Source organism: Toxotes jaculatrix, chromosome 18 (genome assembly GCF_017976425.1).
Source record: "Toxotes jaculatrix isolate fToxJac2 chromosome 18, fToxJac2.pri, whole genome shotgun sequence".
Lineage (NCBI taxonomy): Eukaryota > Metazoa > Chordata > Actinopteri > Toxotidae > Toxotes > Toxotes jaculatrix.
Window position 1 is genome coordinate 6,386,274 of NC_054411.1, and position 23,638 is coordinate 6,409,911.

A 23,638-nucleotide genomic window follows, 5' to 3' on the forward strand; every position below is an offset into this window, starting at 1 on the left:
CGTTCATCATCACCACTAGATGGAAAATTCAGCAAATATACCCAAACTGGGTGTATCTTTAGTTGACTCTCTGCCAGGCTTCCTTCCCTTACCCTGTCCCTGTCCACCACGCAATTAAAAAAAAAAAAAAAAAAAAAAAATAATAATACGAACCCACCTACACGTAAAGCTGATCCAAATAACCCTACGTCGCTTGATACTGCAGTGAATCTTGTCTGCACGTAGCGCTTTACAGGGGTGTGAAAAATTCCCCTGCCGGGAGGCCTCCCTTTGTGCCGACGCCAAAAAACGTAAGAATTGCAAAACTTTTCCTCACCACACCCACTTCAACCCAGACAGGTCCTACTCCAGTCTCCCTTTGGAACAAAACTTGGCAGAGCGAGACAAGCCAGTGTTTGACTTCAAAGTCAACTCACCGTCCCTGTACAATAAAGCTTCTATCAAAATCTGGGTGGTGATGATGGACAGCAATGCCACTATGCTCAGGACACAGGCTGGCCAATCAATCTCCACCATTTAATGATGGAAAACTTAGCAACTTACTGACCTAATAATGATTTTACTCAATATCAAAAAATGTGATCACAAATGTATCTCAGATGCCAATACAGATTTTAAATGCATTCATAAAACATCATCTATGGGCTGAATAACTGCTTGAGAAAGCCAACATCACAGATTCAGCTGTGTTTAGTTTGCACTTTCCTGAGACCATGTCCTCTTGAGGCATCACAAGTGAAGAGCTGGTAAAACTTCAGTTCCAACAACAGAGATAAAAAAAAATGGTCAGAGTCTGTGCTTAATCAGCACTTGAACTTCATTACGCAGAAAATCAGTCCATCCACCTCCTAGATGCAGCAGACTCACTTCCTGGTCATGTCCTGTAGTTTGAAGAGCAGCTTGCAGACTTGTGCGATGTGGGCTGCAGCAGTCCTTCAGAGATGAGGTCCAGAGATCTATGCAGTGTCCAGGGCTTGGTGGATCAGGTCAGGCCACAACATTCCCCTTCCAGCCTTCCTTAAAGTTGGGCATATGACTTGAACAGATAAAAAAGAAAAAAAAATTCATTAGCCATCAGTAAAAAGCAAACAGACTAAACCAAACCTTCAACATGACCGGATCTTACCTTTGGTTGCCGCTCTCTCACTTCCCCTGACTCTGGTGTCTGCTGCTTTCACAGACTGTTGTGGAACAGTCCAGTGCATCCATCCCTGCAGTGTGGAAAGTCTGCTGGGAGTCTCTGAAGTCATCTATCCATCAATCCATTAACTTGAAACTTCATCACATTCTAGTTGTGTATTGCCTGTGGAACTCCTCCTCAGAATGTTCTACCGTGGTCTTGTGATCTTTGCAAAGCCTTCCACAGAGGCTCAGCAGTAATTAGCAAGTCCAATGTCCTGATGTACATGGAGACAGTCTGAGAAGACACTATTGTCTTGTACTGCACCTTACACCTTTTGCAGACTAATCATATCAACAGGTTGACAGCTCCATGTCTTGGGCTCAGAGACAGAAAAGTCCAAATGTAAAGCAAGAAATTAAAAAAAAAAAAAACAACAAAAAAAACAACAACCCCACATACACACAAAAGACAAATGATCAAGCACTACAGAGTACAAGGTTTTCTTCATCCAAGTGACAAAGTAAAATAAATTCACAATAACAAAAATTTACGAAAAAGGATAACTATGAAAATAAAAGAATAAAAAAAATACACATAAATATGTAAAGTTAAACTAAAATAAATAACATGACAAGTATATGAAAAAGGTGCTAAAGGATAGAAAACTGAGGAGCAATGTGTGCAACAGACCATGCAAAAGTAAATATCATGAATAAAGAGAGTAACACCATTACTGGAGGTTCAGCTACAGATTAAAGCCTCAGTTCACTCATAATCAAACTACAGCACCTACAGAATCATTTAAGTAGAATTTATGGTCTGTCCAAACTTCAACATGTCTTCCTCACTGTTTCTTCAAGCACTAGAACGAGGCCTTAACTGTGTGTTCCCTTCTAGTGTTTTTGACATAGTTTCTAAAACAGAGTGAAAGGTTTCTCTACCATCTGTAAACATCTTTTCAGGTTTGCCTTCTGAAATGGCTGTCACTCTGTTAAGATTTGTTTATAAAGATTAGCAGTTCTAATTTCCTTAAGACCTTCTCTTCAATTCAGCCCATGACAACGTCTCATTTCAAGTATGTCAACAGCACATAGCTTAGTAGAAGCAAATTAATCATTATTGTTCAACCTGGTAAACTTGACACATCTATTAGGTTTTCACAGTGGTCACTGCGTTCATCATCACCACTAGATGGAAAATTCAGCAAATATACCCAAACTGGGAGTATCTTTAGTTGTCTCTCTGCCAGGCTTCCTTCCCTTACCCTGTCCCTGTCCACCACGCCAAAAAAAAAAAAAAAATGGTACGAACCCACCTACACGTAAAGCTGATCCAAATAACCCTATGTCGCTTGATACTGCAGTGAATCTTGTGTGCGATTGACTGTACGTAGCGCTTTACAGGGGTGTGAAAAATTCCCCTGCCGGGAGGCCTCCCTTTGTGCCAACGCCAAAAAACGTAAGAATTGCAAAACTTTTCCTCATCACACCCACTTCAACCCAGACAGGTCCTACTCCAGTCTCCCTTTGGAACAAAACTTGGCAGAGCGAGACAAGCCAGTGTTTGACTTCAAAGTCAACTCACCGTCCCTGTACAATAAAGCTTCTATCAAAATCTGGGTGGTGATGATGGACAGCAATGCCACTATGCTCAGGACACAGGCTGGCCAATCAATCTCCACCATTTAATGATGGAAAACTTAGCAACTTACTGACCTAATAATGATTTTACTCAATATCAAAAAATGTGATCACAAATGTATCTCAGATGCCAATACAGATTTTAAATGCATTCATAAAACATCATCTATGGGCTGAATAACTGCTTGAGAAAGCCAACATCACAGATTCAGCTGTGTTTAGTTTGCACTTTCCTGAGACCATGTCCTCTTGAGGCATCACAAGTGAAGAGCTGGTAAAACTTCAGTTCCAACAACAGAGATAAAAAAAATGGTCAGAGTCTGTGCTTAATCAGCACTTGAACTTCATTACGCAGAAAATCAGTCCATCCACCTCCTAGATGCAGCAGACTCACTTCCTGGTCATGTCCTGTAGTTTGAAGAGCAGCTTGCAGACTTGTGCGATGTGGGCTGCAGCAGTCCTTCAGAGATGAGGTCCAGAGATCTATGCAGTGTCCAGGGCTTGGTGGATCAGGTCAGGCCACAACATTCCCCTTCCAGCCTTCCTTAAAGTTGGGCATATGACTTGAACAGATAAAAAAGAAAAAAAAATTCATTAGCCATCAGTAAAAAGCAAACAGACTAAACCAAACCTTCAACATGACCGGATCTTACCTTTGGTTGCCGCTCTCTCACTTCCCCTGACTCTGGTGTCTGCTGCTTTCACAGACTGTTGTGGAACAGTCCAGTGCATCCATCCCTGCAGTGTGGAAAGTCTGCTGGGAGTCTCTGAAGTCATCTATCCATCAATCCATTAACTTGAAACTTCATCACATTCTAGTTGTGTATTGCCTGTGGAACTCCTCCTCAGAATGTTCTACCGTGGTCTTGTGATCTTTGCAAAGCCTTCCACAGAGGCTCAGCAGTAATTAGCAAGTCCAATGTCCTGATGTACATGGAGACAGTCTGAGAAGACACTATTGTCTTGTACTGCACCTTACACCTTTTGCAGACTAATCATATCAACAGGTTGACAGCTCCATGTCTTAGGCTCAGAGACAGAAAAGTCCAAATGTAAAGCAAGAAATTAAAAAAAAAAAACAACAACAAAAAAAACAACAACCCCACATACACACAAAAGACAAATGATCAAGCACTACAGAGTACAAGGTTTTCTTCATCCAAGTGACAAAGTAAAATAAATTCACAATAACAAAAATTTACGAAAAAGGATAACTATGAAAATAAAAGAACAAAAAAAATACACATAAATATGTAAAGTTAAACTAAAATAAATAACATGACAAGTATATGAAAAAGGTGCTAAAGGATAGAAAACTGAGGAGCAATGTGTGCAACAGACCATGCAAAAGTAAATATCATGAATAAAGAGAGTAACACCATTACTGGAGGTTCAGCTACAGATTAAAGCCTCAGTTCACTCATAATCAAACTACAGCACCTACAGAATCATTTAAGTAGAATTTATGGTCTGTCCAAACTTCAACATGTCTTCCTCACTGTTTCTTCAAGCACTAGAACGAGGCCTTAACTGTGTGTTCCCTTCTAGTGTTTTTGACATAGTTTCTAAAACAGAGTGAAAGGTTTCTCTACCATCTGTAAACATCTTTTCAGGTTTGCCTTCTGAAATGGCTGTCACTCTGTTAAGATTTGTTTATAAAGATTAGCAGTTCTAATTTCCTTAAGACCTTCTCTTCAATTCAGCCCATGACAACGTCTCATTTCAAGTATGTCAACAGCACATAGCTTAGTAGAAGCAAATTAATCATTATTGTTCAACCTGGTAAACTTGACACATCTATTAGGTTTTCACAGTGGTCACTGCGTTCATCATCACCACTAGATGGAAAATTCAGCAAATATACCCAAACTGGGAGTATCTTTAGTTGTCTCTCTGCCAGGCTTCCTTCCCTTACCCTGTCCCTGTCCACCACGCCAAAAAAAAAAAAAAAATGGTACGAACCCACCTACACGTAAAGCTGATCCAAATAATCCTATGTCGCTTGATACTGCAGTGAATCTTGTGTGCGATTGACTGTACGTAGCGCTTTACAGGGGTGTGAAAAATTCCCCTGCCGGGAGGCCTCCCTTTGTGCCGACGCCAAAAAACGTAAGAATTGCAAAACTTTTCCTCATCACACCCACTTCAACCCAGACAGGTCCTACTCCAGTCTCCCTTTGGAACAAAACTTGGCATAGCGAGACAAGCCAGTGTTTGACCTCAAAGTCAACTCACCGTCCCTGTACAATAAAGCTTCTATCAAAATCTGGGTGGTGATGATGGACAGCAATGCCACTATGCTCAGGACACAGGCTGGCCAATCAATCTCCACCATTTAATGATGGAAAACTTAGCAACTTACTGACCTAATAATGATTTTACTCAATATCAAAAAATGTGATCACAAATGTATCTCAGATGCCAATACAGATTTTAAATGCATTCATAAAACATCATCCATGGGCTGAATAACTGCTTGAGAAAGCCAACATCACAGATTCAGCTGTGTTTAGTTTGCGCTTTCCTGAGACCATGTCCTCTTGAGGCATCACAAGTGAAGAGCTGGTAAAACTTCAGTTCCAACAACAGAGATTTAAAAAAAAAAAAAAAAAAAAAAAGGTCAGAATCTGTGCTTAATCAGCACTTGAACTTCATTACGCAGAAAATCAGTCCATCCACCTCCTAGATGCAGCAGACTCACTTCCTGGTCATGTCCTGTAGTTTGAAGAGCAGCTTGCAGACTTGTGCGATGTGGGCTGCAGCAGTCCTTCAGAGATGAGGTCCAGAGATCTATGCAGTGTCCAGGGCTTGGTGGATCAGGTCAGGCCACAACATTCCCCTTCCAGCAGTTATAAAAAAAAAAAAAAAAAAAAAAAAAAAAAAAAAAAAAATAATAAAAAAAAAAAAAAAAAAAAAAATTAAAAAAATTAAAAAAAGTTCATTCAAACATTTAGAGTCTGATTAAACTAAAATACAGCACCTACTTGGAGGTAACACCATCAGAGCCTAAGAGATGGCCAGCACACCAACATGGCGGCTGTAGATGCCTCCTTTCTCACACTCTACCTTTTACCTCAACAGTATTCACTCCTATATACAGTAGACCTGACACACACATTCTTGTCTTACTTCAGTTGTGAGGACACACTGAAGCATAATGCTGTAGCTCCTTACCTTAACCTGACCTTAACTATCCAAACTGAAAGTAGGGTCTGACTTATCAAAATGCCTGATTGTTTAAAAAAAAAAAATAGCTGCCTGTGTTGTCTTTCCACACTTGTGACTATGGTCACAAGTTCAAGTTATTTTGTCTTATTTGAATTATTTTGTCATGCGACATAAGAGCTGATATATCACTGTATATTCTGCCAATCATCTGTTTGCTTTGGAAATTTGGTGTTTAGGTTGATCTGATATGCCAATAAAGCTAATGGGGGGGGGGGGGGGGGCAGGCCAAAATCAGGCCCAATACAGGGTCCCCAAATCAGCCCACATAAAGCTAATGGGGATGGGGAGGGGAGAGGTCAAAATCGACCATTTTAGACAGAGAGAGACAGGCCCTAGATGGCCACAATGCTGGGTCCCCAGATCAACCCCTAGCAGGCTGATTAGAGGGAGGGAGAGAGACAGAGGTGTGAGTGTGAGTGTGAGTCTGAGTCTGAGTCTGTGTGTGTGAGACAGATTAAGGACAGAGACTGGCACAGCAGTCGAGACAAGGTAAAGTGATGGCACGGTGGCAAAGCAAACACTAGATATCAAATACCTCTTGAAGACTGGACAGACACGGTGGACGGACTGATGGACAGCAGCCAGGTTGGAAGGATGGACAGGAACAAATTCTCTAGGAGGAAAAGTTATGGCGCGGCGGCCAGACATCCCAGCATCAAAGAAATGAAACTTATACCTCGTATGGCCTCTTCATCCCACGTAGTCAAAATCGACGAGCATAAAAAAAACATACAACAAACATACATCCGCCCGACCAACAGACCAATAGAGAGATGACCGATGGCAGCCACACTGGATGGACAGGAACAAATTCTCTAGGAGGAAAAGTTATGGCACGGCGGCCAGACATCCCAGCATCAAAAAACTGAAAGTCAAATACCTCGTTTAGCCTCTTCATCCAACGTAGTCAAAATCGACGCTATAATGCTGCAATGGTTAGGGTTAGAGCACAAGTGAGGGTGCAAGGGAGAGAGAGTGACAGACGGGCAAACGGTCGGGCGGACAAATTATGGCATGGTGGCTGTGTGTGAGACAGAAAGAAAAAGAGGGTGAGACAGACCGGCACAGTGGCCGTGGGTGCGTGCGTGCCTGCACGTGTGTGTGTGTGTGTGGCATGTGTGCATGTGTGTGTGTGCGCAAGAGACACACACACACAAACACACCCCAGCAGCAGAATAAAAACTTCGCTTACAATTAGTTGATTTCTTCTCATGCTGATCTTTTTGTGGACCTGAAAGAAGACAAAGAAGAAAAACCAGCTCAGTCTGAGTCTGCAGGTCAGAGCCAGTTCACCTGTGAAGACACGGAGTGGACTTATCCTGTCCAACACTCACTCTGTGGACATCAGTTCACTGAATATAAACCCATCTGAGTGAAGCTTTATACACACCTCACACTGATCAGGGAATAATAATTTCTCCTGCTGTGATCCAGCTTATGGAACATTCTGTCATAGTCATTGATCATATTGGAGACAGCGATGTATGAGTGAGGATGACTGTGGCGAAGCTGAAAGATGAAGATTTTCAGACTGACTGCATGTGGTTTATAGATCGGCAGCAAGTTCTCTTCACTGAGCAGCGTTTCACAATATTTAAACACTGTTTATTGATTAAATTCTGCTCAAGGAGTAAAATGGAAAATCAACACTGATCAAACTGATGACGGTATTTTACCGTCGGAGCTTTACTCAGAGCGATCCATGGCCCTCAGGTTCACCTTCACCCAGGCCGCTGCTGCACCTGTGAGCCAAAGCAGCAGGTGCGCTCCAGACAGCCACAGTCCGCGTGCACTGACCTGCAGTTCTTTACTCTAATATAACTAATAAATGTTTATGTGGGTAAAAACTCAGAGGACTTACAGGTCTGTCTCCACATTTACTACAGAACCAGGTGAGCTCCGCCTTAAAACATAACCCCAGGTGGCACCAGCGCAACATGGCGCCATAAACTGTGACTGTTTTCGGAACCATGTCGGTGGCGCGCTCCTTGGGGCTCGTCTAAAATCGTGGAATGAAATGTTATGTTTACTCACTTTTCGTAGAAAGTCCAGAAAGCCGTTTCCAAGCCGTCTGTCCAAGGTGAGCGGTGCGATGGAGACACGCGCACTGAGGCTGTGTGCGCTCGCGTGTGCGCTCGCGTGAACAGAAAGTGGCGTCTGTGGCTCACGTGGTGGAAAGGCCTCTGTTACAGCATCTGAAGCATAGAGATTCACATGCTGATACACTTGGTCTGTTTCCCTCAATGTGCTCACTGTCTCCATACTCACTCAGAAACTCAGTGGAAGTCTGCGTTCCACGCACACGCGCTCTCCTCTCCTCTCCTCCAAACCGGCGCGGTAATGGCGGGCTTGGTGCACTGCGTGGTGGTCACAGTGGTACCGTGGTTTAGCTGAACTACGAGCTGAAACCAGCTCCAACACACGGCCCGGCGTCCGGTTTTATCAGGTTACACTTTGACTCAAAGTCCCGGGTCTTCACCTGATGACGCGCACACGCGCTGTCCTCTCCTCCAAACCGGCGCGGTAATGGCGGGCTTGGTGCACTGCGTGGTGGTCACAGTGGTACCGTGGTTTAGCTGAACTACCAGCTGAAACCAGCTCCAACACATGGCTCAGCGTCCGGTTTTATCAGGTTACACTTTGACTCAAAGTCCCGGGTCTTCACCTGATGACGCGCACACGCGCAGTCCTCTCCTCAAAACCGGCGCGGTAATGGCGGGCTTGGTGCACTGCTTGGTGGTCACAGTGGTACCGTGGTTTAGCTGAACGACGAGTTGAAACCAGCTCCAACACACGGCTCAGCATCCGGTTTTATCAGGTTACACTTTGACTCAAAGTCCTGGGTCTTCACCTGATGAACAACAGTATTTCACAGATTTGAATGAACTCACAACCAGCGTCTCCGTGTCCACCTGTTTATAGCGTCCTCCCGGCGTTCACCTGCCCTTTTTAAGTCCCACCCCTCTAACAACCAGGTGGGTCGTCATCTCTGATTGGCTAATTATTGGCCAATGATAATTGAGCCAGACCAATAGTGGTGTGCGATACTGCAAAATTTGGTATGATCCGTTACCAAGAAAATACAGGGCCAGTACTGCTGATACCCATCAATACTTTTTTACACAGAAAAGCAGCTTATCTACTTTTGTGTAGGGCGGAGCAATGCGTCATAATGACGTGAATGCAATATGCAAACTTGAATGAAAATTGAAAATTTGAATCTTCATGAACATTGAATGATTTTTCAATTTTGAATTAGTTGATCATGATTATGATCATGATAAAACACAGGACAATGATTTAAGGAAAATAAAAATACTTTTTAAGTCAAACTTTAAATTTTACTTTTTCATTTAAGATTTTTGTTCAGAAACAATAACAATATATAAATTAACAATATCAACACTATAAAAATATAACAAAAAAATGAGCTTGCATTACACACAGTTGTTTGTGAAAAATAAAATCAACAGGGCAGGTTTTTTTTTTTTTTTTTTTTTAAAGTGCAAATAACTAAACAAAAGCAAAAACTACAGTTGGATGTCATTCACGACCTTTGGGCCCTGTCCCCATGTTTAGAGACACAGATTTATAGGTTTTTGTTCAGGAACAATAACATGTTTACATTTTTCCCTTTTATTGCACTTGCTGCAATTGCAATTGCTGACCACTAAATCTGCTACTGTTACTATTTTTTTATCTATTTTATATTTGACTTTTACTGCAGTTAGTATGACTACTGTTATCACTGCTAATCACAGTAATAATTTGTCTGATCCTATGAATGGATCTAATGTGCCTGCACCATGTGGGGACACTGGAATCCTCACATGACTTTGTTTTCTCTTGTTTTCTTGTATGATGTTTTCGCCAAATTTCACCGTCAAAGCCACGAGACCTTAAGGAACACAGTGATGTATTTTTATTTTTTAATTTAAATTTTTTGTTTGTTTGTTTTGGTCCTAGTGTCAAAAATGTGGATAATACGGCGAGTTTAAAAAAGGGTACTTTCTGCTTTTCTCCAAAAATCCTCTTCTCGATTTACATTGGAGTCAATGGAGCGACTCATGTCGATAAAAGGCAGACTATTTAAAAACCGTAAATCCTACCGATAAACACATTGTGAGAAAGAAGACAAGTGTGGCTACAAAGTTGGAGAATATCACTGTTGTAGAGCTGAATAGACCTCGAATACACAGGACTTGTGTCTACATTTTAAAGCTTGATTGGTGTTTCTGGGTGAAAGTATGCCGGAGCAGTTGTATATATGTAATGTATAATTTGTCGGTGTGCGCTCAACAGTGTGGGACGAGTTACGAACCGAAATTCTAGGTGTAAGAAAAACGAGAATAACAATAGTGTGCGGTGCTACATCCCGCACCACTAATAAGTACAGATGTACAGAAGGTTTGGATCTTTCCAGACCTCACTGGTCTTTTCCACCCTCCGTAAAACCACACCTGCAGTGATGTGTGTTTTCCTGACGTCGGGTTACGTCATTGACGTGGGAGGAGCGTGCGTGACACATCAAAACTTGACAACAGCCCAGCGCAGCTAACAGACAGTGGTGCTCAGGGATCTGTGGTAAAAGCAGTGTCAAAAGAAAAGGCGCTGTGAAGTCACATTTAACTTGGATATTTTAATAACATCGTTGCCTCCAACTATAACACAACAGACCGAAAGGAAAACGGGATTTGGTGAGTAAAAAAACAAAAACAAAAACGAACTGTCAGATTCATCTCGCTAGCTGAGTCAGCTAATAGCACAGTTTGATTAACGCTGATAAAACCAATATGTTGACGGTGTTTACTATGTTTATTCTGGAGGTTTAGTGTAGCGAGGGGCATGTGTTTGTCCTTACGTACTTAAATAATGTTTTCTAGACAAGGTACTGTTAACTTTAATGTTGGCCTTTTACTTAGCAAGACACAAGCTAACCGTTAGCATTTGTGTAGTTAATAAACAAGTGTTACCGATGGTGCTTTGAAGACATCTTGTTATCAGAGTACAGTCATATCTGTTCGCTATTAGTTAAGTCATCCCTCCGCCATACGATCGTAAACAGCGTGAGCTGTTGTTATGTAACCAACCTAATCGTATAAGTTAACCTGGCTTAGCTAGCTCTTTGTGGGGACTCATAATATCTATTTTTCCACAGGATCAAGACAACTTCTGAAAGTCAAAACCAGCGTCGCTTCTGAGTTAACTTGTAAGTAAGCCGTCTTGACACGATATTAGCACTAACATGCATGTGAATGACATAGCTGTTTTCATAGCTAACGCTAGCTAGCATGCAGCGAGTCCACCCTTTTCAATGTTGACACAGTCAGCACTTCATCTGTCATAGTTTTGAGTGAAACTCTAAACATCCTTCCTCCTTCAGGGTGTTGAGATTTTACCACTGTCCGCTGTAGAGGTATCTCTGTGATGGAGTTTCCAGATTTAGGCGAACACTGCACCGAGAAGACCTGCAAACGTTTAGGTGAGTACAGTTTCAAAGAGATGACCGTGTCCGGTTTGTTTAGAAATCTAAGTCTGATTTGATCTTGAAATTTAAAACCTTACCTGACATTACAGATTTTCTTCCTATGAAATGTGACGCCTGTCAAGAGATTTTCTGCAAGGACCACATAACCTATGCAAATCACAAATGCACGTCATCCTACAAAAAGGTAAAGCATAATGTTGTCAGTACGAAGTTGTGTTTTCAATTTACCTCAGTGTGGAGATTTTCATTTCAGTTGTTTTAATACAAGAACATGGTTTTCATGTTTTCTTTTTGTTGTGAGTTTTAAAGTTAGATTGGACAACAGTGTGGTAATATATTCACTTCTTATTATTTTATAGGATGTCCAGGTTCCAGTATGTCCTTTGTGCAATATCCCCATTCCCATCAAGAGAGGAGAGATGCCTGACATTAAAGTCGGTGAACACATTGATCGGGACTGCAAATCGGACCCTGCACAAAGAAAGAGAAAAGTATGTGTTCAGAACAGAACAGAATAAAATTAATGGGTTGTACTTTGCTCTTTATTAGATTCTGTGTTATAACAGGCTTAAATGACTCTTTCCTCCTTTTTTCAGATTTTCACAAATAAATGTTCTAAAGGAGGCTGTAAGCAGAAGGAAATGATACGAGTGACCTGTGACCAATGCCATTTAAATTACTGTCTTAAACACCGGCACCCACTAGACCATGATTGTAAGACCGATGGGAAACCTCTGTCCAAATCTGGGTGGGTACAGTTATACTACACCTTCAGATGATGCTATCCTTTCATCTAAAATATCACAGTAAGAATGGTTGACTTATTATTATTCTTTTTAACCTTAGACATGCTGCTGTAATGAGGACCCAAGGTGCTTCTTCCACCTCTGCCTCCAGCTCTAGTTCATCTTCTTCAGGAAACTCGAGACCTGTTTCAAATGGTGTGAGAGCAAATACCAGAGGCCACAACAGTAGGTAAGCACTTCTACTCTACTCTGTTGTCTCTGAATGTTTCATTAAAAATGATCATTCCACTGACTTTTTAAACTGATACGTAAAACAGTAACATGTTGCTTCCTTCTGCTGCTATTTTTACCTCCTTTCCTCAGCACTACCCAGCAGATGCCTACTTCTGTTTCAGCACAGAATGTAATACCACCCTCTGCTTCGTTTCAGGCTGGCATGGTATGAACATGATTTACACAAAATCACCTTATTAAAAGTTCCCCAGTGCAAGTAAAATGTAAACATGAGTGTACTGCTCTGTTGCTGTTATTGCAGACAGAAGAGCAGGCTTTACAACGGGCTCTGGAGATGTCTCTGGCTGAGTCGAGACAGACAGTTCAGCCAGCCCTTAGGTGAGTAAACTTGAAACATGAAAACCTATAATGCCAGAAACATACTGTTATCAGCTTCACATTAGTCCTAAGCCACTTGTGTCAGTATGCTGCTGTTAAGAATGGAAGAGTGTTTTCATCATTGACCTTCAGTTTAAAACAGTAGTTTCATAACCAAGAGGTATTAACAGGCGAAAAATGTTGATCATAATTTTCTAAAGCCTAAATGTGAAGTCTTTATATTATTTTTTTTGTCCAGCCAACAGTCCAACACCCAAAGAGATTCAGTTTCACATAAGTAGGCAGAGCATTCACAAAGTTTGTTGTTGCATTTTTCTTGCACATACAATAAGAACGTTTGGATATTTACAGATTTACCACCATTATTGTCCAGATTACAGACAGTGTATATGCAATATATTGTGTTTAGTGTTTAGTTTAAGTGTGTGAGTCTTAATGTCTCCTTCTATGTCTCTCAGCCCTCAGGAGCAGGAGGATCTGGCTCTCGCTCAGGCTCTTGCTGCCAGTGAAGAAGAATACAGACGCCAGCAGCAGAGACAACAGGTACCCGGAAAGCTTAGCCGTCAGTAGCATGCTAACAGGAACAGATGTAGGTACACCGTTGTCATGGCAACCCATCCTCTTTGAACTTTCTATACTGGCAGAAGATGAAATGCTAATTTCTCTTTCATACATTTTAAATTATTACATGAAATGTGCAGGGTGAAATGAGTCTTTGTCTCTAACTGTGTTTTCTCTTTGTTTAGGGGAGAGAGTCCAAACAGTCCAACTGCAGCCTTTCTTAATCATCGACCACCAATTTCACTTTTAGCTGAACTAATTATCTACTAGAAGATGCACACCTGGGATATCACTATCCGGGATCAATGATTGTTACATGAAGACATGCTCTTGGAAGTAGCTGCGATATTACCGCCTTCTACAATATAAGCACATACTTTCCCAGCAGGATCTGTCATTTTTACTAATGATTTGCTCTGTACATATTTTATATGCTGATCATGATGAATTCATTATATTACCATATATGAATATTGAATAAATTATTTCAAAGATGCACCCTGAGTTTTGAATTGCCAAGTTGATTCACATGCGACGACACACTTAACACTGAGACTCTGAGGGGTGAAGCCTGTTATTTAGGCAAATCAGCAAGTCCATTAGAGCTGTGAGGTGGAATAATCAAATAACTTATTCAGACTCTCATCAGGAGATAATTGCTCAGATTTCACAGAGTTTGGGATAAACGCTGGTGAGCTATATTCAGCAAACTACAGTAAATGTGGCTTAGAATTATTTTGTTAAGATGTAGTAGGCTTGACAGATCTTAACAAAATGATTGTTTTTTTCAAAATGTAATGTTTATGAACTATTATTTACAAATGATGTAGGGGAAGCTGCCAGAACTAAACTCACATTTTTTGCTAGCATTTTCTTGCTACTAGAGCTGAAAAAAATCTATTGATTAGTTGACAGAAAATTATTCAGCAACACTTTGGATAATTGAGAGCAAAAGCCATTTATCAAGCAAAAAAAAGCAGTTTAGGCTCAAGTTTCTCAGTTTTCAGGATCTTCTATTTTATATTATCACAAAGTGAATATCTTTAAGATTTATTTGTGACAATTTATTAGGTCAAAAAATCAATTAAATAAGTTTCAGCTTTTCTAGATGCCCACTAGCTGTAATCTTTACTTGTTGCAGCTCAAGTTATTCAGTGTTTGTACAGCAGGGGGCAGTAAGGCTTCATGGATGATATTAAATCTGTCATTGCAGAATTTATATTTACTTCACAGCTGTTTGTAAGGAAAGATCTCTGCCCTTTTCCTACCTATTAGTCTTCCAGAGATTCAGTTGTCATGTAAAATCTGGTTAATGAAACTTTTGATCAAATATTCTTTTGCCTCTGCTGCAATTTGCATGATGAACAGACATTATGAAAGTCCACTGAGCTCTTTGACATGACCAGTGCTGCCAGGGGCTGAAATGCTATGTTGGAAAGGAGAGTGTTATGACATTAACTGACCACAGACATTTGCATAATGATATTTAATAAACAGAGGGTGAAGGGGGTGCTGCTGCTGGACAAGACCTCCTCAACCTGCTGTAAATAGCATGTGTCACAAAATACCTAATTACCTTTATCAGATGCTATGATGTGGTTTCCTCTGTCATTTCACACTTAATATATCCAAGTATTCACAGCTGATACTGTCTAGTCCCTTTCATCTCACCTAAATCTTAGTACTTCAGTTGTCTGTATACAGCTATTTGACTGCATTCACACTACGCCTTACCACCTAACAAATTCACTGAATGATCTGATCAGTTGTGGCATCTTGCTGCATAAATCTGCAAATAATGAGGAAACAACTAAATGTGCTAAACGTTATACATAAGATTCGGAGCAAACAAACATGCTTATAGTTAACATTAATAAATACAATTTAATATATGAAAATTATGATGTTTCTTGGTTTTCATATAAAATCTATTTTTTTCATTCCAATTCAATAACTTTGTGTTTTCAGTTTCCACCAGAGAAGGTTCCTCATTATACTCTACAGTAATATTTCCATCTAAAAAACAACAATTAGTGCCTCTCCTGAGTTGTTGTTACAGTGCAGATACTGCAAGTGTCTGCAATCGTGTAGAAGAAGAACAAAAATTTCCCTGATGAGATGCAGTGTTTTGTTGGTTTCACAATTATCAAAAGGAAGAGGTCTGCCACTTTCAGTGGTACAAACGTTAGAAAGTGTTAGAAAGGCAGAGACTGACTGTGTTCAAAACTGTCTAGCAATCCTGGCATTCAGACTGACTGCCAAAGTTATTCAATTCATTGAAATTATGTCCAATATGTCACACAGAACTTTTACATTGGCCCCAATTCTAATAGCATATTTAAAGCAATCATGGCTCAAAAAGCAGACCAATTTTGTGCTCCTCACATCCATCAGGTGTGAGAAGGGTTTATAGAGGCAGAAGATCGAAATAAAAAACTACATTTAAAAGTAAGAATTCTGGCTGTGATTGCTGTAAAGGTCATTTCTCTGGGTGTGGAAAACATTCAGCTTCTGACGTGTTTAAGACAGAAGCTTTTCGCCTCTGCTCCCTCCTGTCTCTGAGGGTTGTAGTCCAGGTTGTGATGGGGCTTGTTGAGGCAGAAGCTTGATGCACCTGGTCCCTGTGACACAACAGCATCCACTCAGCGAATCAAACCAATTTCATTTCAATGATGAATGAGGACATGATCTCTTTTGTGTCATCTGAATTTGTTTCAGAGTACGTTAAGGCTCTCTGATCAAATTCTGTTTATTGAATTGAGGGGAAACTGACAAACTATTTCAGAATAAATTATTCTGATTCACCGTGTTGGAAGAAAATGATTCAGCTCTGCTGGCCTTGAAATGTGGCCATGAATCAACTGAATGTCTTCACAGTTAGTTCAACATAATATGACCCTGCACTGGCGGTGTTTTGTTAGTAGCACTTACATTCTTCACCACATCTGTCAACAAATTACAGCGTGGATTCACTCCTCATAAATAAAAGTTTGCAGACATCAAGGTCCATAATTTTTGTGTTTTATTCATGTATATGATAAATATTGGCATGTTAAAAACACTGAGCACTAAACTGATATCATTAAATAGAGTGGGAAGGTCCAAACGACTACACTCTTAAATAATTTTTCGCGTTTCTCTAAAAACTGAAAAATTATTGATCACATGCATACAACAGGTGTCAGTGTTACAGGTGTGGAAATGCCTCCCAGCTGAAGATTTGTGACCTGGGGCCTGAGGAGGAAAACACAGAGCTCTAACACGGCTTCAATTTCCTGGTATCACAAGTGTCATTTCACAGCACAGCAGGAAAACAGGAGAGTGGACCAGAATGTGCCCTTGTTGTGTCAGCGCTAATGGAAAAGTTGTGAGAGGCAGGCTAACAGCAGCAGAAACCTTCTGCTGAAAAGGTTTTTTAGAGCCAAATGCACAAGTAGTTTCCACACCCATAGCTGAAGCGTTACATTTTCACAAGTAGCTTTTGAGGGATTTTTACAAAATTGATTGCTATGGTAACACAACAATTTGCGTGTGAAACAGATTCAATAATGCAAAGTGCTCATTTGATAATTTCAAATAGCAGACCAGATGGTGAGCAAATATGGAGTAACTCATCAGCTCTGATTTGTGTCATCTTAACTCGAGATGCCCAACTGTTCTTCCAGCAGCACCTAGGTTACTGGTGTGGCACAGATAACCCATAAACCCCATACAGCTGACCCACTGGGCACCACTTATTTATTGCAAGCTGACTTGGCACTGTTGGCTATTCATTGTGTTCTCAGTATTCTAGCTGCAGAACAGAAAAGTGACTTCATTTATTTTATAATTTGCAAACAAGAAAAAAAAAACTGTATTATTAGCAGCAATTTCATAGTACATTTAGCTCTACCAAAATATAATCTCTGCTTTTAATGAGCAATTTTAAATGTCCTTTGCTCTTAATCTAAGAACACTGGTGTCATTAATGTTTATATTATTATAGATAAAAACCCATGGAAAAAGACATTAATCACAGCCATTAAAACACTGGAAGGCCACGAGTACTAAAGCTCAGTAAGTATGATTTTTATTCTAAGTATTAAGAATACTTGACACTAAATGGAGTCTGAGAGTGGGACAAAGTAGACAGGAGCAGCTCTGGCTGAGTGTTTTTTTTTTTAAATGTTCAGTCATTGAACAGACGAGTGGTGTACAAGCATAAAGCAGGTCAGAATATGGGACACAGTAAAAGCCGATTGTAAGCTCAAGAGTGCATAGTGCTCAAGCTAATGGGCCTTGACTTCTGTGAGACTGAACTGATTGATTGAATATACCTTTTAACAAAGCAATGTGAAGTGTACAGATGAGCAAAGGGAGCTGAGGTTGGCATGGCCCTCACCATGCTCTGTTTAACTCCTGTCACTTTCAGTACAGTTTTGATATATGTTGTACTGTAGGTTAAAGGCATTTATGCCTCAGACTGGTGTTGGTGGACATTAATATGCAAGCATCAGACAGACCAGTCGGCAACTATTTGAATCAAGCAAGCAACAACAGGTACTGGCTATTACGCAGGCAGTTTCTTTACTGAACAAATCAGTGCAGCCACTCATTAAAACTGTCTCTGCCTCTGACTCTGACTGCACTAATGAGTACCAGACCATCAAGCAATGAAGATCCAAATCTTTATATACAGTCTATGATTCCAGACAGCTAGACAAAACCAGGGATTGTCTCTGGTAATGTGTGTCCATGAAGCGCTATTGAGTTTCAAATATCCACAGTCTTTCTCCAGAATCACTTCTTCCTCCTTTAATTGAGTTGTCTTTCTTTTGTACTGTGGCTTTGTGCTCCTGGTTATTATTATCTCTGCTTCTCATTTCACCAGCACCACATTTATACTCCAACAAGCCCCAAGGACACAGAGGAGGGTAGTGTCTGCTCTGACACTGCACCATGATCACTAAAAAGCCAGTTCAGCTCAGTCAGGCTCAGTCAGGAATGAGGGGCTTCTCTGAGCCTGGGCAGAATCAAATTTATAAGAAAGGGCAGATTATTTTCAGCAAGTCATGCGTGTTCTTCACAGTGAAATTTCTAAAGAATAAGAGGAAGTAAATGTTCTGGTATTGCAAAGAAACAGCTGTTATGGCACATTTTATGCTTTTCACTGTTCAGCCCCACAGTGGTTTCATCACCATGGATTTGCTGAAGCAAATAGTGTTGTGCCCAGGGCTGAAAATCTATGTCCATCTACAGAAACTATATCTACTCATGAGTGTAAAAGAGAAAACGCTAAACAGCTCTGGTAAATGCACTGCTGTGCAGCTCCTGACAATACAGAGCTGATTGTCAGTGACAGAAAAGAAGATGAAGGACCCACACAGAGAAAGCAGGAACATTTTTTCCTAACCACGTGATTTTTGCTTGCACATGTACACACAGTAACACACCTCTTTCCAGTGTTTGAACACAAGAACATTCATTTTAACAGCAATGCAAACCACATTTCTCCACATTTTGCAGGTTTAAATTAATGATGAATCACATTTTTGCTTTCAAGTTATCAGCTGTGCCTGGGGTATGCCAGGCTTGCACATTCCCCATGTGTAAATGTACAGCGTTGTAAATCAAGTATTAGTTACATTATGTTCTTCTTTCTTTGTCCAAGGGCAGACTTCAGTGGTTTCAGAGTCCTTTGTGGTTTGGTTCACTATGTTCTCAGCAGCTGCATATGTCTGAAAACAAAATGACTCTGAGGCTGGAAAGTAATGATTTATGCATCAAAAATGAAGTCAAACGCTTCACTAAGTATTATCTGTAATATGATAACAGTATTTTATTCCTCTCCGATGACAGAGGTAACTTTAACTCCAAACCAAACAAATTATGATCCACTCAGGGTTCCCTTTCCCCTTCAATTTTCCTCAGTTTATTCTCCTTTCTGCCTGCATTTGTTAATCACGCAGAGACAATAATTTGTTCGTGGCAATATGAGTGCTAGCCATCTGTTGTTCTGATGATGTTTTGTGTGGTTTCTGAGGGTAATGAATGCTTCCTTTTCCTGCCGATCAATTATGTCAGTCAGCCGTTTGCTGAACTATTCTCCACGGAGCTGTGGGCTCTTCGCTCAGTACCAGTGGGACATTATAGACTGGGGTTAAAACAAACACATTCATACCTGTATTGACAGCAGGCTTGAACATCCCAGGACTACCTGTTTTTCCAATAAAGGTCTTCTGAATAGCCACTGCCAAATCCATATAGTAATAATGGCTTTAGTGTCATTACAGCAAACTAAGTCTGGGACACACAAAAGCATACTTGAATGTGGAGCTGGATGCTTGAAGAAACAACAGTAACAGTGTTTACAGTATGAAGAAAAAATACTTGCAGGGGAAGTGGTACAAATTATTGTTTTATTGCAGTGAGGGGACAAAAGCCCAGCACAAAACAGTTTATACCCTGACCAGTAAACCCATAATCCTAGTGGCCATTGTTGCCACGAGATCAGGTTGATGGTGCCATATTTCCTGCTTCCACAGCAGGAAAATGGAGTGAGCACGACGATCTTATCCGGCAGCTCTAAACTGTCAGTTTTCAGAAAGTGGCGCTGCTAAAATTCAGAAAAGTTGAAATACTGTCAACTTCAGGAACAAGCCGCACAAAAAGTGCTTTGAAGGAGATGCCTGCTTGCAGAGACTCTGCTCAGCCTCACATGCATCTTTTTTTTTTCTTTGTTGTAACTAAAGAAAGCTCGCTGGCACACTGAAAAACAACCCCAGTTGATGCACACCCCACAAATTTGCCAAAGTGGAGACACAACATCATCTGCATTGGTTTCCATGACAACCAAGGGATAATGCCACGTATGTATCATTATTGTCATATATACGTAACTGGGACGTGGGACTGACCCATGATGGCAATTTGCATTGTAATAATGTATAATTTTCATTCTGCAATCAAACCTGATTTTACTACAGTCTTCTGATGAGGCCAAATCACTGTTTTGCTTTAGATTTTTTTTTTCTCCTCAAACACTCCTCTGACTCACAGTCCCAGAGCTCACTGCAAAGCCGGGGAAACAGCTCTCAGTGTTTGTGCACCTAAGACATGAAATAGATTGCCTACTGATGAGAAATTTGCTCCAGTGCCGTGTCTCATTTAAAAAATGTTCAGAAAACCTTCCTCTTTAGTTCAGATTCCACACAAAAAGGCAACTTAATCCACAATCTTTGGAATTATAACAAGACTAAGAGAGTCAGGCTATTGATTCTGTGTTGCTTTGAGCTAAACACAAATTTGTGTGATCACAGGATATTTATATCAGCATTTTAACATGCTCACAATGATAATGCTGACATTGTTGAAATATGCAGATGTGTCTGATCCAATCCAGTCTCACTGCAGTTTTTTTAAATAGTCATGAGATGTAATCGACTGATAAGTTTACATAGACACAACAGTTCGATTCATCCTCTGGTAACCGTAGATTTCTGTAGAAGATTTCACGGCTGTCCCTCCAACATTACTGAGATTTTTCAGTTGGGACTAAAGCAGTGAATCAACAGACAGCTGACACTGCCATTCCTACAGTCAAGGCTGCTAGCATGGACAAAAAGTATTCTTGCAAATCACTCATTTAGTCTTCATTGTAAGCATCGTAAGCTCTTTGAACTATGTCTGTATGAAATTCTTCTATGAAAACATAAAGGAAAAATTATAGATCTTCCATGTAGGTACAATGGAATGGGTCCTAATCCCAAATTTAGGCTTTGTCAGTGATGGTAATCTGAGTATTTCTTAGACATTTTATGACTTGTCTTTATCTCAAAAAAAAATATTTCCTATTCCTACTCCCATTCTCATTTTTCTCCCACAGTCATCTCTTTTCAAGGTTCATAATCAGCCTTTACAAGCATACTTCACTTGCCAGCTACGATATGTACTATGTCAGGATCTTGAAATTGACTGCAGCTATTAATTCCTCTTTTATCTGAAGCATCACCTAATTCTCGTAGAATGAGTGAGTCATGATTCAGCTACCGCAAGTAACCTTGAAGGCTTAGACTGAATAAACATATGCAAATACAATCAATTCTTCAATGCATTGTGGTTAGATTTCATTGTCCTCTGCAGAAAGGGACAGATGGGGAGATTCAATACCAACATCTAATTCAGAGTGGTGCTGTTAGAAATTATACATAGGGTAAACCACTCAGATCTGTGCTGGCATTGATGTGGATAAATTGGCAGTCAATATTCCTCTTCCCAATGGGAAAGACCCAGACCAGAGGTGACTGACACACTCCCACGTATACTGAAGATACTAATTGCTCGGCCTGCTGTATGTGCATTACAATAATTGTTGTTTTAGCTGTACTGGCTGCTAAAAGAGAGACTGATAAATTGAAAAATGCACAAATCGAGACTATGGCACAACATGTGGTGTGAAATTACAAAGTACATATACTCAAGTAAATACAATTTTGAGGTTTCTTGTCTTGAGTATTTCCATGTTATTGCATAAAATACTTTTTACTTCACCACATTTATTTGACAGTTAAAGTTGAGATGTCTAGGAGTTGGTATTTCTTGTGTTTGAGGGCAAACAAAGTAAAATTATCCAAGAATATATTAAAGTCCAAAGACATCAGTACAAATTTGTGTAGTAGAATGCTTCTTTCTTACCCCATTAATTATCACATAACTGCCCAAATGTATTGTGGGGCCCTTTGGAAGGGACCTAACACCTGTAGAGAACTCCTAGGCCAAACCTCCTAATTCTACATGACCTAGCAAAAGAGGAAATGATTTTACAAATCAAAGTATGCTCACAGGTTTTGGGGGTACTACGGTATTATATCAACACAAACAGTGATGCATGAGTATTAACAATTTACTTATGTGATGTTTTTTCTGTAGAACGTGTACTTTTACTTTTTACTTTTACTGACACTTGTTTTTATTGATAATACTTATGTTTGTGAGTATCAGTAGGTTTTGTAAAGGAGCATTATTGTGGTATTGGTAAAAGATTTCTAGCCCTAGCCAGCTGATCCATCAGCACAGCGTAGGACACTTTTCAAAATTTATTTTACTTTTTTATTTCCCTAGAGTCTGTGCACAGAAGGTACCAGCTAATGTAAATGCTCCAGTGATCATGAGCCACGGTGAGCATGGCAGTTTAACACTTCACCTTAGATACACCTCTCATTTCCTCTGAGGATATTGCTACGATTAATCTTCTCCACTGAGAGGGAACCATTAACGCAGGGTCGCATACAGCACATAGACCATTCACTCACAATGTAATTGATTTCAACTGTTAAACATCAATATTGAATGCTTGTTTTTTACACCTCAGCAAAAGACTAATTAATAAGGCAGTCTGTTCAAAGTAATTGAGTTGAGAACATGACATTTCTTCAGAGATGTTGCATCTTGAAGTTAATTAGTCTATCAATATTTTTGTCACACTTCTATTATAGGAGCTATTTGATTGGTGATTCTGTTATTTGCACAGGACGCATGCACAGTGGGTTCACTTCACTCTACTTTTACCAGCTGAGAAACAGCATCACGGCATGCCACTGGCACAACACATAATAGGAAGAGATGCTGTATTGCTACATGCTTTTTCTTGGTCTTAAAAGGATGTTAATTGGACACAAAAGAAACAACTGTTGAGTGTTGTCATGTGCCTGAATTCATTAAGGGGAGCCTGAATGGATCAGTTCCATTTTAGTAAATTGTTGCTGGCAATAGAGATCAGTGTTAAAATCTGAGGATTAGGTTAGCAGAAGAAATCTTTTTGATAGTTGCCTCAACTAATTTTTAATAATTTACTAATTCACCTAATTTCTCTGCGGATTGTTCTATAAAATGTCCTGTGTTCTGGGTGGAAATCAATTCCATGTTTTTGCCATCCATTCAAAGTGATTCATCTGTGGTTGCCATGGAAACTTTCGCATGAAACAACACCCAGAGGGTATTCCTGAATGTTAATTTGCCTTACATTGAGGCCAGAATCCATCATTGTTCAAACTAAACTGTTTGCTGGGGGTTCTGTTTACTAACCATCCCTTTTAAACAAGGGTGGTCCTGTTACATAAGGAACCAGTGACAGCATTTTATCACAACTGGAATTAACCCAGTAACTTTCTGTTTCTTTTTTTTTCTTTTGTTAATTGTCAGATACAGTACACAAGTTTATACTGAGGATAAGATGCATAAAAGTAAAGTGTTAATGGCCTTT

At 40.2% G+C, this 23,638-nt stretch overlaps 1 protein-coding gene across 2 annotated transcripts; it reads left to right on the top strand.

Annotated features, from left to right (window-relative positions):
• The first annotated feature begins 10,524 nt into the window (after nt 1-10,524).
• Nucleotides 10,525-13,894, top strand: zfand2a (zinc finger, AN1-type domain 2A). 2 transcript variants are annotated; one of them, XM_041062822.1, is made up of 11 exons: nt 10,525-10,688; nt 11,150-11,200; nt 11,375-11,473; nt 11,569-11,663; nt 11,839-11,970; nt 12,076-12,227; nt 12,326-12,454; nt 12,589-12,664; nt 12,761-12,837; nt 13,296-13,426; nt 13,584-13,894. In XM_041062822.1, the coding sequence occupies exons 3-10, from the start codon at nt 11,419-11,421 to the stop codon at nt 13,405-13,407; spliced, it is 828 nt and encodes a 275-aa protein (XP_040918756.1). In that variant the 5' UTR covers nt 10,525-10,688; nt 11,150-11,200; nt 11,375-11,418; the 3' UTR covers nt 13,408-13,426; nt 13,584-13,894. The 2 variants fall into 2 exon arrangements, with proteins under 2 accessions (XP_040918756.1, XP_040918755.1); XM_041062821.1 differs by having other exon boundaries at nt 13,296-13,380.
• The last annotated feature ends 9,744 nt before the right edge of the window (nt 13,895-23,638 follow it).

Bases quoted from the DNA above. Each gene is read 5' to 3' on its own strand.
- zfand2a (XM_041062821.1), top strand. From the start codon at position 11,419: ATGGAGTTTCCAGATTTAGGCGAACACTGCACCGAGAAGACCTGCAAA. The intron at 12,228-12,325 runs GTGGGTACAGTT...TTTTAACCTTAG, and splicing joins AAACCTCTGTCCAAATCTGG to ACATGCTGCTGTAATGAGGA. The intron at 12,455-12,588 runs GTAAGCACTTCT...TCCTTTCCTCAG, and splicing joins ACCAGAGGCCACAACAGTAG to CACTACCCAGCAGATGCCTA.